At 35.5% G+C, this 16,639-nt stretch overlaps 1 protein-coding gene across 2 annotated transcripts; it reads left to right on the forward strand.

Moving 5' to 3' along the window:
* Positions 1-4,220: 4,220 nt before the first annotated feature.
* On the forward strand, positions 4,221-15,372 carry LOC145674964 (uncharacterized). Of its 2 annotated transcripts, XM_081745283.1 has the most exons (5): positions 4,221-4,579; positions 9,652-10,065; positions 11,824-11,983; positions 13,347-13,454; positions 15,191-15,372. In XM_081745283.1, exons 2-5 carry the CDS (start codon positions 9,655-9,657, stop codon positions 15,229-15,231), a joined length of 720 nt encoding a protein of 239 aa, XP_081601409.1. In that variant the 5' UTR covers positions 4,221-4,579; positions 9,652-9,654; the 3' UTR covers positions 15,232-15,372. The 2 variants fall into 2 exon arrangements, 1 of the variants encoding a protein (XP_081601409.1); XR_014129089.1 differs by lacking the exons at positions 9,652-10,065; positions 11,824-11,983 and having other exon boundaries at positions 4,421-4,579; positions 15,191-15,220.
* Positions 15,373-16,639: the final 1,267 nt, after the last annotated feature.

A 16,639-nucleotide genomic window follows, 5' to 3' on the forward strand; every position in this document is an offset into this window, starting at 1 on the left:
ATCCCAAAAATGATCAAGAGATTGCGATCTTGGGCAAGAACTTTAAGAATGATTAAAAAAATGCATCAAAGGATTGCGATCTTGGCTAATAATTAGTTTTCGGATCAGGGATCACAAAATTTTTGAACGGCCTCTAAATTAAGCTTTCCTATTTTTTACGGAATGAGCACATCATACTGAGTTTAGAGATAGTTTGTCATCAATTGGATCCAATTGGCTAAAGATAAAAGTCAATGGAGAGCTTTTGTGAACGCGGCATTGAACCTCCGGGTTCTATACGCCATAGAGTTAGTTAGTTAGTTATATGTAGTTCTCCAGATGTAAGGCATACAAGAAAATTTTTGATTGAAATAAATTGGATCTTTTGGGCTAATTGGATCAGGGCCTAAAAAAAATTTTTTTACAGAATGAAAAAAAAATGAAATCTTTGAGTTTTACGTCCCAAGGTTATGCCGGTTAGACTAAACGAGACGGTGATGATGAGTAATGGATGAAATCGTGGAATGAAGAAAGTGGGAGGAAACGGGAGAACCCCGAGAGAACCCACGCACACGGTGTTTGTCCACCACAAAGCTCACTCCCACCAGAGGTGAACGCTCTACCACTGAGCCACGGCGGCCCCCTTTTACGTAATGAGCACATTATACTGAGTTAAGAGATAGTTTGGGTATGTCTATACTGCATGTAGTTCTCCAGATATAAGGCATACAAGAAAATTTTCGATTTAAATATATTGGATATTTAGATCAAAAAATTGTGAGTTTTTTTACAGTGTCTGTGTACCACTATTAGTTGTTGCTATAGCATATTGTAAACATGTTTATTTACAAATAAAAATATTTTGAAAGGTATATATATATATATTAACAACCTCCTCACGTTGTGCCTAAATCCCATGGGGATGACGAACCTAAAACGATCGGAGATTGCTACTACTCATTGTCTGAAATGAGTAGGTTGAAGTGAATTCAGAGGAAAAGATTACACAGTTGAACTTCATTTAAGAAATGTATTATTTCAAATATTATCAAAGTGTTGTTGTGTATGTTCATGTATGACTAAGTATAACTAGTGAGATCACATGTCGCTAACATCTAGAAATTCTGTCACGAATAATCCGCACATAGCTGAGATACACATACCTTTGATTATGATGAGTGTCTGGACTGGATGATTATACTTCACGATGTAGGATCTCTCTGCTTGGATAGCCGGTAGTCTGTAGTGACCGACTAGATGCCAACCATACTCCAAGTCTATGGTTGTAGTTGTTGAAGAATAGATCTCCCTTGATCTATTCGATCTGGAATGGATTGCAGCTCACTCCTTAGCTACAATGGCTCTCAGGTGGTTCAGTCTTCTGATCGTATCTCACATTCTGATCATATCTCACTTACTGATCACAATCCTCTCCGACGAGAGGTTTTTGTTCTCCTTTCCAGACACACTGGAATTCGTTTCGTTGATTTTTCTGTTTATCTCAGCTATTGGTGAAACATTGGTTTCAACCCGAATTATATCGTGACCAAATTCCCAGACTAACAATTTTCTGCAAATCTGACAGTTATGTCAGTCAAAGTGTGTCAATGTTACATACATCATTTCATATTGATGACTTTTCATATTTCGTACACAATGTTACAAATCACAACAAACACATAAAATGACGACTTAGCGTCTAGCCATAACATTCACTAATTACATTCAACACATTTACTAACCATTGACATAAGTAAACAAATAAACAAATACACGTGTGTGTACAACACAACAACATTTCATTATTACTACAATTCAGTCTTTTAATTTGACTTTGAATAAATATGAATTTCCATCACCCAAAAATAATATAACAAAATCGTATACCTCTACATGCCCCTCCTTCAAAACGAGGGAACTACGTTCTCGCCTAAATTTCTAGATAGAAATCGGCAAGACATTTAATATAAAAATACAAACAGTAAAATAATTGAACATATTTTTCCTCACCTGTATATATACATGTATCGATTTATCAATATATTCCTATAATCATTTATTATTAATACAAACTCTGTGATATATAAATTTATTTACATTAATTTCTCTTGATTTAATTTTTTTAAATCTTTGACAAGAGTCTCTGTTGAAGTGTCGGCTTCTACCATCTATTATTTTTTACATGTAACTACATTCTACTTTGTGCTCTTTCAAACACACATACATATACTTTTTATATCTCGTTCCTGTAATTTTCCTCTGCATTCAGTATCAACGTTCAAAACATTGTTTCTTACTACAACACTTCTATCGTCTTCAACACTGATTTATTTCAAAAAGATATTCACTTTATTAACCACTATTCACTTCCTAATAATGCACTTATACACTTAGTATCAACGTTTGTTTGCGTTGTTTCATTTTAAAGCGTGATTAAAAATTTAATAAAAATAAAAATCACTTCACTACTGTTACCATTTTCGTTCCTGTAGATATCAACTATGTTTCAAAACCATGCCATAGAATGTTTATTCAGCAGTTTTTGAGACCTAGACCTTGAGAATCCTCCACGTCGCATCCTCAGTTGCGTCGCTTCGATAATTGCACTTGACCTTGAAATTCGTGTCTGTGAATATTTTCGTCGAGAATTTGGAGTATTTCCAGAAAAGACCAACTTCACACGGATAGAAATAAACTTTTTCACTATTTGGATTCGTAGTAAAATATTCGTCCGTTTTTTCGGTCTCGGTGTTCTCCAAATTCGTGTTTTCGTGTACAATACTCTGGATTTTGGTAGTGTGACGTGCTATCTGTGTATCTTCTACGCTTGTGTTATGTCGTGGCAATTCCATATGTCCACGATAGTGATCCGAATTATTCTCAGTGCTATTTTTGTGTTTTTCAGTGTTATTTTTGTGCACAAGTGAATAAATAGGTGTACTTGCATAATGTGTTGTGTGTGTGGCATCTTCGTAGATTGTGTTCTTGTTTTCTACGTTACTTATCTTTTCTCTCTGCTCATTTAATTTTCGTAATCTACATACTAAATATACTATAATTATCAGGGTTCCTACTACAAATAATAATAAACCCGTTAACATTATAATTAATAGCATAATCTTCTCCTCCATAGCTCTGCAAAATATAAATGACTAAACGTGAGATTCAATTTTTGTTTGTTTTACGCTCTTATATTTCTATATCTGTGTCTATGGTTACTTTTTGTAAAATCTTACGTTATATTACCATAGGCCTACTGTTAATGTACTAAAACTCTACATTGTTCTCTCTAAAATGCACAAATGATGCATATTTTTTAACAATGAATGATGTTCCTAGTCTCATGTAACTTATTCGAGTACTAAACCTTACTCTCGTTACATATTAATTCTCTTTTCGTCGCTTTTATCATTTTTTTAAAGTCGTAGCAGCTATACATTTTCACTCATATTTACGTGCTTAAATATACTTTATGACTGCTTTTACAGCTATATTTAGGTACTACTGACTTTATTAATGTTTCTTCTACCTTTCTATAACGCTACAAAGCATTATTTAAGAAGAAATCATACGTATTGCATCAAAATTCGCGTGAAATTGTGGTATTTCTTGTATGTGGGAGTGGCTTGTGGCCAAACAGTAACCACAATGGCCGCCTGACTCCGCCCCTTAGATACGGAGTACAGCCGCTCAGCGAGAAGTGAGGAGCGCAAGAAATGCATCCTCGCTCGCTCGTACAACATCGAAGATGGAATCTGTTGATTCTCTCCCTGCATGTACATTTAAATATCTAATGAAATGAATACTTCATTTATTATTAATAACTATCGATATGCCAATTGATTATTATATAGATTATTAAGTATCAATTATTTTCACTCTTTCTTTCTCTTTTTTTTAAAAAAACTTGAATTTAGAAAACAAATTTAGTTCAAAATACCTTGTTTACATACCACGTTCGACTATTCTAGACAAGATGCACCACGTATGTATTCGCTTTTGACTATTTTACGTCTATTAACTATTCTTTTATATATTATTTTTACTTTTTCCTTCTCGATGTTTATTTCTTTTAAAAACTTTTCGCATACTTTCTACGACTTATTTATTTCACTAGTAAGCTTACTTTTTCTAGTTTGACGCTAATAGTATTTATAATATTCTTTACCCTAATAGCACAAGTAGTCCACGGGACGTCCCATTATGATCCCGTACGACCCACAACGATCCTAAAAAATCCAGGATATAAATAGGTAATCCCAGGGAAGTCCCGCTTGGGACAGGCATGGGTCTATATGCATGGGAATCCCACGGTTGTCCCGCAGGATGGCCACTAGCAACGGGAAATAGAAATTCACAAAATTATACGTATTTCTCTCATAATAAAAGAATATGTTTAAAAATCTGCAGAAAAGAAAATATAAACCATAAAATTTCGCCTGGTCCTCAGTGCTGTGGTGCGCGTTCGGAACCGTCATTTGTTTGTCACAATTGCATTGTGGTTTGTGGTATTGGAGGGAATACGTGAGGTTCAGCGGTGACGCAGTGGTTGATGTTAGTGAAATATTAAGTGTTCCAACAGATTTTAGTCTTGATTTCGGTAAGTGTGTGAAATGAAAGTTTTAGTGGTTTAAAAAAAAAATAGTTGTTGTTATTCTAGTTGTAAAAAAATGATGAAATGGTGATCATACAGCCGTAGTACTCAATGTTTAAAGTTCAACAGAGCAGGAATGCTATGAACAAATGGGCAGATTTACAATAGGTCGGAATCTTTTAAAATATTTTTCACTTTTTATGTTTCAAATAATTATCTAAAACCTTCTTACTCTTATTTCACACTGTTATTTCATGCTGAAATTATGGCGTACAGTTTAAGAATAAGCACGCAAACTGATTTACCATAAAACCTGCATTGTTGATGTAGGCTACCAAACTGATAAGCAGCCATTCAGTGTCCAGCACCAGCCTCTGGGATTTTGTTAAGATATGTGTGGTAAAGCGAAGATGAGCAAATATTGTCTAGTTATTTTTTACTAGATTTGGAGCACTAGTGTTACAAAACGCTACATAACTGATCGACTGAAGGGGCTTAGAAGCCCCGCAGGGCAAGTTGTTTTCTACCTTTGAAGTGACACATGATTTGCATGGGGAAGGTTTTAGATTACTGGTCCCCGATGTGGATTAGTAGATGGGTAGATTTCTTTCTGTACTAAAGTTTATACATTTAACTTATACAGTATTGCCGAGCGAGCGTTAGCGAGTGAAGGCGGGTTAGAGCCCCGCAGGGCACGTTGTTTTCTGTCTTTATTACTGCTCAATGGCAAGGGGGACCAGTAATCTAGAACCTTGCCTTTGCACTGCAACCATTGTTTCTAACCATTTCCCAAATCTTCAGATACAACACTTACCATCTCGTTCCTAACTTGTATTCAGCCGCCTTCTGCCTTAGCAAATAGTTCCACCATAACATATACTTTCCTATGTTACTTACTCCCACATATGGTTTATGAAATTGAATGAAATGAAATATTTATTTTAACGTCTCACGATTGTGCACCGAGGATATGGGAAACGGTGATGATGAGAAATGAATGAAATGGTGGAATGAAGAAAGTGGGAGGAAACGGGAGAACCCGAGAAAACCCACGCACACGGTGTTTGTCCACCACAGAGTTCACTTGGCGCGAGCTGGGATCGAACCCGGGACCCCAAACACCAGAGATGAACGCTCTACCTCTGAGCCACCGCGGCCCCATATGGTTTATGAGTTTAAACAATTATATTACCGTTTCACTATTTTACTACTAATATTTTTCGACCTATAAATTTTTCTTTTGGTAGAGCCGTCTGCTAAAGTTAACCCGCCAAGGTGTTAGTTAGCGAAATTGATGAACATGGATTATTTTCAATTAAAACTGCTTTCATCATATGTTTTGTGTTTCTTTTCTGTTGTGAAGTGACTTAAGCAAACACAACAGTGTTGCACTTAAAAGCAGCGCAGCAGAATCTGCCTTTTTACAAATTTTAACCGGACGTATCTCATGCAAATTTCATCATAGTGTTGAAATTTGCAAAGACGATGCAATGAAACAGTTTAAAGGCTACTGTGGAGACTTTTTTTTTTTACGTAGCTTGAGTTACATCTCTCCACTATATTAATGTTTAAATTAAAAGTGGTTTATTTACTTTACGAAATGCAGGTCTACCTGAGCGAGCGAACGGGGTTAGAAGCCCCCCGAACATATTTGCGACTTACAACTACAAATAATAGCCGAACCCCTTCAAAACGCAACGGAGGTTGAAAGGTTAGAATTTCCAAATATTGAGACTGTGAAGCGTGATTCGGGTTATCAGGCACCAGTGACGAAAGATTTTATGCGAAGAACTAAAGTCTTAATTAAATTCAATTTGGGGGTTGCTTTTAGTTTCTCCTCCAGTCTTTTACGGTAGTGATTTTGATTTAAAAAAAAAAAGCAGGGTTGGCTGGTTTAAACCAAGGTTTAAGCCAGGTGGTTTTTTCAAAAAAAAAAAAAAAAAAAGAAACTGGTTTAAACCAAAAAACGAAAATGTTCGTAAAAGTGTAAGTGTTTGTAAAATCTTGATGAACACACATTTGTGGGTTATCACGTTTCACTCCCGTATATTATTCGTATTATATTCAGACCTAAATTCCCCATTCATTACTCAAAAAGATTATACTACAAAAGCAACTCTTTTTATGTAAGTTTATAAATGTTTGTTTTGTGATTTTTTTTTGTAGTTATTATTGTTATGTAGGCCTAATTGCAATCAAAGAAACATTCTAAATATTGTTTTGTTTCAAAGTTTACTATTAATAAAATACATCGAAATTCCGTACTTTGTGTGTGTGTGGGGGGGGGGAAGGGTCATACAGACCCCACGAGAGGCATTTAGTGAAATGAGAAGTATCTTCGATATCTATTTATGTATAAATGAGTCTGAGCCAAAGTGGACCCAAATAATTCGTATCTTTGTGATATGCAAATTAAGTCGTCACCAATATAAGTCGTTGTTAACTAACTTGAATTAAATTAGTTCTTCTGTACTCCGTAGTACTTTGAAATTGTCCATATGTAATTCAGTATAATGGTCTCACTTGTGCAACTGTTTATCTTTTTGTCCTTCCGAAATGACTCTTGAGAGCTATATTAAGAAGCATGTAAAGATCAGTACAACGTATTTTTATCAGGATTCCTTCGTGAGTGAGTCGGTAGACGTATCGCATTTGTGGCCAATTAGTCCTGGTTCCGAGTTCAAATGGAGGACAATTTCTATCGGATGTAACTCGAGAAGCAGTTTTTATTCCGCTTTAAGCTTATGTGACCCCTTCCAGCATAACCCGGCTGTTGCATAATAACATCAAGGCGAAACAAACTTATTTCTGTCCATATATGATATGAAATTTTGAGCAAATTATTTAAACCAAATAAACCTGGTTTAAACCAAAAAAACGTTTTTTTTGTTTTTTTCAATAAAAACCATGGTTTTTGCCAACCCTGAGAAAAAGTGACGTAGTTGCGTTACGAAACATAGCTGAGCGAGCGAAAGGGGTGAGAAACCCCGCAGTTTTTTTTCTTTCTTTCATTAGCACAATGGTTCACTAAGCTGCAGTACCAGTTCCATGGATCGAGTTGGGGGAAATACTAAATGCCATCCCAGTTAGGCAACTTCACTCTTCACGCACTTTATTATATTTTATTCGCAAAATACGCAAACCTAATTTAATGCTAATATATTAAAATATACTAGTTTAGATTTTTTATGACAACGATTTGTAATATAAGAAAAGATAAAAGTATTGCAGTAACTCAAATTGTAAAAGCTGAGCGAGGGTTGTATTCTGAAAAGAGGAGGAAAAGAGAAAAACAATATCTGTGAAGGGTAATATTGGCTGGAACATGTTACCTTATTCTTAATCTGCACGGTGTGATTTACGTAAAAGTGGTAATTCGCAAATATAATCGAAAAATATGGATGACTATCCCAGTCATGTGTTTCTTTTATTTATATATTTAGTCAGCTTAGACAAAAGGTCTAGTGAGCTTTTGTCCTACACCCGCCAGTGAGTGATGGAAGGCGGTGTTGGATGTAAAAGTAATGGAAAGCTACAACGTATTGTGCTTACTGCTCATAAATCCTTGTTATTGCCAGGGTTGGCAGAAACCATGTTTTGTCGAAAGAAAAGAATTTGATTAAACCATATTGTTTTCACATTGTTACTTTTTGTTCAAATTGATTTCTTTATTTATTTAGGTTACATATAACTAAGTTTGTGTAGCCTTAACATCCTTATGCAACAGGAGGTTGATGAGCCCTTTCACAACATAAAAGGCTGCTCCGAAAGTAGACATCAATAAAAATGACGTAATAAAGTTAAGTCATGCGCTTAAAATACAAATTTTCGTAAAAAGCACCTTGTTCGGTTTGGTGCGATCAGTACATTAGCATAATTACAATCTGATTTTTTACTAGGGAACAACAGAATTTGGGCTTCGCCCACTTCACTTTATTCTAATGCGGATAGTATTCTGTGAATCTGGATTGTCCAGTTTCAGTACAGAGCTGGGCGGTATATATATATTTTACATCGAAAAGCTCCCGCTTTAATCGTGCCGGTGTGATTTTTCATAAGCAGATTTATTTTGCATATTAATTTTCCTAGGGTTATGCCCTAGGCTAAAGGTGACTGATGATGATAATAAGTGAAATGGTGAAATGAAAGAAATGTAAGGAAATGGGAAAACCCCGAGGAAATCAACACACATGGTGTTAAAATTTATTTTATTGTCACTGTATAATAGCCAGTTCGCTAAAACCGACGTTTATTTCTTAAAAAAGGCTGGAACTTTAAAATTAAAACTGAAAAGTCCAATTGATAAGATGTGGATGTAGCCAATAAGGTTTCGCAACTTCTAGTTCTGAAACTTAGTCGACTATGATCCTGCCAAGTTCGGTCACCAAATACCTGGGACTAGTTCTGTTAAATAAAAAAAATAAAATAAAAAAAAATAATAAAAAAAAGCTCGCTCACCTCAATAATCTGTATAGTGATTTCACTTGTGCAGTTGTCTTTCTAAAATAATTTAAAATGTTCACAAGTACGCAAGATCAATATAACATATTTCTATCAGGTCTCTTCTGTACATGAGTCTACAGAGGGTCGAGCTAGGTCTTGGGTTTGGGGCCAGGCGGAGGACAGTTTTTCTTGTGTGCAAACTGGGTAAGTGATTTGATCCCACTTTAAGCTTTAGGTTCCATCCTTCATAAGGTCTCCGCTGTTACATAAAGATGTTAAGGACAATCTAGGCTTGGAGTGTAGGGTCTCTCAGTAGCATGGCTATATGAGACGTGCAACTACAGCTTAACGTGGAATCTGAGTCACATGAGCACCCATCGCGAATTTGAGTCTCCCGCATCAAAGGCGCGTACGCTAACCATACAGCCATGAGGGAGCTTGCTAAGGTCAAACGAAATTAGTTCTATTCACATGTAATCTAAATAATTAAAGCAAATCAATTTAAACCAAAAAACCTGGTTTAAACACTAACAAAAAAAGGTCTGGTTTCAAACTCAAAGCTGTTTCTGTTTTCAAACATGGCTTTTGCGAGCCCTGCTGAAATTTCAAGCATTGATTTTTTTCATTAATTCTAGGAAATGGAAAGAAAGAGAAAATCCGCAGATTGCATATCTTCGAGGCATTTACGAAGACGGATAAAAGAAGAGACAGATGAATTGATGTTAACAATCTGTGAGAAGACTGTATCATCAGATAAGGAAGTTAATATTGAATCAAACAATGGAAAGTCCCCGATCACTGGTTACGTGTCAGCAAATGTTCGAGGTAATACTTTAGTTGTGGAGGAACCCCTATATTCTTCACAGAGGCTAACATATGATGAAAGCATATCGGGAAGTGGATTGTCTTCAGAAGAAGTTCAAGGACATAAAATATCAGATGAACATAATGAAAGATCACCGCTGGAGAATTTCCCTCTTCAAACGCTGGACGACCTCTATGAGTGTGAGAGGAGGATTGCAAATGATCCAGCATTTAGGAGACTTTTGGTATGTTTAGCTCCGTATTTGTTGAATATATTTAGTTACGAGAAGAAAATGTATGTTTTTTTACAAATGACAAATATAGTGTTGCCACCTACCGCGAAAAGCCAGTGAATTTGAAGATTCTAGAAAAGTCAGGGATTTCTTTTTTAAAAAACGGGAAATTTGAGCTTAACTGAAAACATAAGAATCACTGCCAAACCAGTTTGTTTCTGTATGTCTTATTGTAAAGGAACTCATACTGTTCTTATGGGTGAGACAGATAGTATCCCCATTTCTGTTGGCTGAGCACTAAAAGAAGTAAACAATTACGTGATTAAAAGAAGAGCGGTAGTTCGGTTCTCCTATGTTATACATATAAATTATAGGTAACAGGACATGTGCGAGTCATGTACATTTGTCAAATCAAAGTATTTTAACTTACAATTGTGCAGTTTTTTACTACTCATTTTTTGTTATGCTGGTGATCACTTTTAAATGTATAAGGAACGTTTGTGGCGTAACTTGCTTGCAGTTTTAGGTCCCATGCTGTGAAATTTTAAATTTAAATTTGAGTAGTAACAATCAGTTTTTCAGTTCTTGTTGTTGATCATCATCTTGAAATTTACGTTTTCCTTTTAGTTTAGGTTTCTTGTAATGTAAACGTGCATACAGAGGTAGAATACTGTATTTTTGTGGTGCACTAATGGTAATGTAAATTGTGCTAAGCTTCAGACTGAAAGTTGCCAAATAGAGATACATATTTATACCTTCTGTAATATTTAAAATATTCTTATGCTTCTACAATTCCTTACTTAGCTCTTCTTATCCACTATAGTATAGCTGAAGTGTTATTTATTTTCAAAATTCGAAAGTACCCATTTGAGTAACTTAGTGTAAAATTTTGTGAGAAAACTTTGAGTAAGGGAGTTTTGAAATCCCAAAAGAGTAGCCAGCCACAAATATGTTTCTAATTCAGTTTTATTAACGATATGTGTATGTTTAAGATGTAGCAGGCCCGTTGCCACAGGAGACTACGAAGAGCTAAGACCCTTCTAGAACATTTTTTAAAAACGTTGATCATGGTTACATATGTGCTCAGCCAATATGTTCTTAAAAAAAACCTACATACGGAAAAAAAATCATCAATAAAAGAGGCATTTACCATACGTACAACAGACAAATCAATCAACATTTAAAAAAAAAAAAAACAGGAGACACCATATGAAACTAATAAATCTACAGAACCAGACAACCGGCTTGAATGTGTCAGATACACCTTGAGTGCCTAAAAAATTTGCCTTATTTCTTTCTTTTTTATCTTGATTTAATTTCTTTGTTTCTTCTTCTTCTTTCTTTCTTGTGCACACCGTCGGAGACAAACATTTAGCCGAAGCCCAGTCTTCGAAATTTTTTTGTTGTGCGATAAAGCTTAGTATGTATCGTGAATATAATGGTATATGTTCTCGCGATGTGTACAATATATTGAGTATTTTTTGGTGTTTCTTAATGTCCGAGAAATATTTTTAACTGAAACATTGAAAACAACCAACTTCGATAAGAATGAAGTATACTTTAATGTGTTAGTATCGCTATTGTAATTTAAATACTTTTTTCAAAAATAATTACAAAGAATACCTCGAAAAATTTTTTTATGAAGTTCATAACGTTTAAAGTGCTAAGACCTGATAATTCCTGAAATTACCAAGTTTGCAATCAATAGAATTTTATATTTGTACTCTGATAAATTTGGTGCGTAATTTAATGTTAAATTTTATATTTCAGATTGCAGAGCTCCGTAAGATAGGGGGTACTAATATTGACAGTATTGTTACGAATATAATGAAGCGAATTCTAACCAACATGTTAGCAGCGGAAATAAGTTGGACAGGCGGAAAGACGAAGACATCATTCTCAGCCCTTGCACTTTGTGATGTTCTTACAGGTAATATATTATGATTTATTATATATTTTCTTATGTTATTATTTAAGACGATTAACTAGAATTTGTATGTGTTTCCACTCGATTCGACCATCCACTACAAAAATTATCCAGAAGTTAGTACTGTAAGACAATTCTCCGAAGTAATTTGTTCACAGAGCTCAGTTTTTCCAAAGAATTTGTATGAGAAAATAAATGTCGATATGTTTCGAGAAATTAAATTCAGGATTGTGAATTAGTATTTTATACCAGCTTACATAAACTTATTCTCTTAGTTTCTTGATACTCACTACTTGTTTAATATCATAATTGACTTTTCTTAAAATTTAATGATCGTGAACTGTTGTTTCATTCTATTTTAAAATTTATTTTTGAAAAAGAAGAATGGATGGTAGATTTTTTTATAATGTTGAGCAGTTTGCGTTATCCAGGAGATTTTTTTTTTTAAATCATGGTATAGTACACAAATATTTCTCATGTTTTGAAAAACCTCTAAACTTAATTATAAGGTAGAATTACAAGCTACCACGTGTCTGAAATGCTTCGTGATTTTAAATAAAATTAGGATGTTGTTTTTGAAATACACTAAAGTCCTACAAGTTATGGGATAGCGGTATAGAACCACTTCATGTGTTGCGGAAAACAAATATAAATGCACATAGCACTCGACTTCTGTTACTTGAACTTCTGTAAAAGGTCATTGACCGTGATGTTGCTTCTACGAGGAAAACTATCAATGTGTGTGTTGCACTTGATAACTGCCAATATGCCGGATAGCCATACTGATCATGATCCCAGTTGATACGAACTGATGGTAGAGTGCGTATGTGGCGGAGACTCTAGACGCCGTAGACTCAAGTTATCAACAAGGCAGTTACAAGCTTGTGGCCTGTAATTATGTGGTGCGTGTTTATATGGCATTCTTGGATCCTCGAGTCCGATTGACCTAGACAATATCAGCAAGCCAAAATTATTCGCGATTGGTTTGCAGAACATTCTAAACAATGAATCGGCCAACTATACTGCTAGACATAAAGTTAATAGAAACATGTACGATATCATCGTACGAACCATTTGTGCACACGTTTTACTTGCTACAATCACGTCATAATAGCCAACAACCAAGACTTTATGAAGGATTTCCACCGACTTGTCGAGTCCATGCCATTACAAGTTGCTGCACTCGCCATGCTCGAGAAGGCATAGCACAATAGACCTATTATCTTTGTATCCCATAACTTTTGGAACCTCATTTCACCTATTGAAATGCATGTCGAATATTATATTTCATATTCCTTCTTGTTATAACACATATCTATTGCAGAAATTTGCCAGTTTTTCTCATTCAGAAATATTATATTTCCAGAGACAGTGAGGCAACACGCGTCCAGCAAATTTGCTACAGATGCTGAGATCAAAAGACCAGTTCAAAGCTGGCTTCGTCACGCAACGGAAAGAATGAAAAGAGAGAAACGTAAGTAACATATTGACACTTTTAGGTTTGTAAATTGCTTGCTCTTACTTAGTCGACGTGGTGAACGGAAGCTTCAAGCAATCAATTATAATACATAAAATTATTCTGTATTATAATGTAATGTATTGTTGATGTCGCACCAAAGACACCATTGTGCGACCCTACTTAATAGTTAAGAAAAGTCGTTGTAAAATTAATAATACACTCTCTTTGCATGTGTAACGCACCCGCGATAGGCATGGAAACCCATTTACGAAGTGGGATGTGTCTACTAAATACGTTTTATGACTTTTAAATAGTGTAGATGGCTATTGTAATTATTATAGTTCTGTATTTTTATCTTCATACAGGTCAGGCAGTCTTCTTTTTTAATGTTATTTTGCCATGTCCCAAGAAATCCTACACGATATACTTTCACATAAACTATAAACATGCCAAAAGACTGCTTGGGGGCGATCGTCCTTCGGGATTCTACAGGGTGTTTACTGGAGTTGATTTCTTGACTTACAAATTTTCAAAACACCATCCTGGATAGAAAAAAAGGCATACTATGATATTCAAGAAGCTGTAAAATGTGTTGATAAAGCTAGTTCTTCAATATTCTGATGGAAAGAATGCATAGAAACTAGTGGGTTAAAAAAAAGGAAACACTATTGATTTTCTTTCTCGAATTACCAAGTTCTTTCAATGTTTGACCAATTAATTTTATCATCACCTACACCCAGATAATGGGACTGCCATCTTGAAGGGTCTCAAAGGAAATCTTTATATTTCTCCAGTATTAGACAATAATTTCCAGTACATTCCAATATTTCCAGTAAGAAAATCAAATATCAGTATTTCAAGTACCAGTAGACATCCTGTTCTACACCACAGTTGATTCACATTATCTTCATTGTGTGTGTGTGTGTGTGTGTGTGTGTGTGTGTATGTGTGTGTGTGTCCAGCGGAAATCTTGTTCTTTTTTGTACGGTTCGGGTAATTTTTGGTCATCCCATTGCAAATACTTGTATCAATATTGTATTTTGTTTATTACTTAGTTGCTTCTTTCTAACTTCTATCTCAAGGTTTGTAACAAAGTAATGCTAGTAATTTGGCTTCATATGTTCCGTTTTCCACTTTTTACATGACATCTGATACAAAAGAAAGTAAATGAATTCAATGGATAGAGTTTTTTTTCTTTCATTGAAACAATTTTTTACTTACGTCAAGGGATAGTAATGTTCAACAATGAATAAAAGAGACAAACATCATTATCCAAAGCTCGAACTGGAATGTGTGTGTGCCTCGATTGGCCTGGAAAGTTAGCTATGTTGCTTGTCTTCGCCTTTTGGCTTGATTACTGATTTAAAGGCTAACTTTATATATTCATCGCTATGCGAACTAAATCCAAACTTGGTGTGCTTTCTCTGCTTTTTAAAGTTCGTTGTTGGTTTATAATTAATACTTAGTATTATATTCACTTCTTGTCAGAAGCGCGACTGATTCGCAGCATCACATGTACTTACATATTTCTAGCGAAAAGATTTTTCAATTCAAGCAAAACAGGTCTCATTGTCTTATGACTGGATCATAATAATAAAGCGAGTAATTCCAACAAGTGTCATCTCCTTACTACTTTCCATACATCCATACGTATTTAACGTAATTATTAGATTTTTCTGTGGCTAATTTTTTATGAATATTTGCACTCACTTCGTCTTTTAACAGAATTTTTTTCCTTTTCCATTTTGTAGGGAAAGGGGATGAACAAAGCGCGATGTTGACAGGCAAATGAATACACATAAAGTGCGATGTGACTGAAGCCGGGATGAACATGCAAATGCTCACATTATAAAACCCTAGATGTATATTTTGAAAGGGTGAAAAAATCCCTTCATGTATGATAGCTTTTGAATAAAAGATTGTACGTGTGTAACCCATTTGTTTTATTAAGCATATCTTTCTTTGCTACACAGATGCTAGATAACTACGATCCAAACGTGACCTTCGGTTATTAATGATTAGTTAGGTTCATGTTTCAGAAAAGGCAGTTTTTTTTCCCTAGTTGAATCATGTTCCATTCTTATTTTCTTTCTATCCCTTGAGGAGAAATTTACAGCTGAACAACACTAAGTTAGTTATTATTACAAGTAATGTGGAAAAATACTATATGCAGATAACTTATATATTGTAAATAGCTACATCTTCGCTCTTATTTCGCATAGTCCCATATATGACTATGTTGGATCGTACAGATCACTTTGTCACAAGGAAGACGTCTGAAGGATTTGATGATGATACAATGTGGCGTCAAGCATCCACTGGCTACATTTTGCAGTTTATCCCGCCAACAAGGAGATTTTCCAAAGGCACCAATTGATATATTTTCTCACGAAATTTAAATATACCTAACCATAGCTAATATCATTGGAAACGTTACTGCGATAATAGAGAGTGCAAGTCAATGAGTCAAACATTTGCTTTTGAAATGTTTACCTATAGCCAGTGGCGTATTTAGGGGGGTGGCTTCCGGGCTTAAGCCTCCCCCCCGAAATCTTACTTAGTATAGTAAAGTAAATGAAATATCTTGCAGAATTTTCACATTTCCAGGGAAAGCCCCCCCGAAAGATAGCAAAGCCCCTCCCGAAACAAAATCGTAAATACGCCACTGCCTATAGCCTATAAATATGTACCTGACGGGACTCACTGGGACTTTGAAGCGGAAGTTCAAGTACAGGCCACCCTGTGGTATTGCACGATAGCTCTATCGGTAATTACAGAGTGAAGCTATTGGTTATTTTTAGGCTCTGGCTTTTCAAAGGCGCCTCTCAAGTAGCTACACGTGAAATAACACATATTCTGTTTGATTTGCACTGTACATTGTGTTTGCAAATCTGAAACCAGAGCCTAAAAACAGTCAATAGATTCACATCGTCATTTCTGGTGCAATGCTACACGGTTACACATGAGCTTCCGTTTGAAATCCCGTAGGATTCTCATCAGGATTTCACGGATGTCTCAGGAGTCCCACGGGATCGTCCCGGGATTATCCCATTCGCGTACGTGGTTCTGCCTGAGGATATCCTCTGGTTTCCTACGGGATTCTTCCTGCATGACTCCCGCTGGAGTCCCACGGGTCGTCCCGTTTCCCGGGACAAACGCGGACATCTGGAATTCGCGTGTCAGTCCCATGGATGTCGCAG

This window comes from Thermobia domestica, chromosome 18, assembly GCF_964235325.1.
Source record: "Thermobia domestica chromosome 18, izTheDome1.hap1.1, whole genome shotgun sequence".
Lineage (NCBI taxonomy): Eukaryota > Metazoa > Arthropoda > Insecta > Zygentoma > Lepismatidae > Thermobia > Thermobia domestica.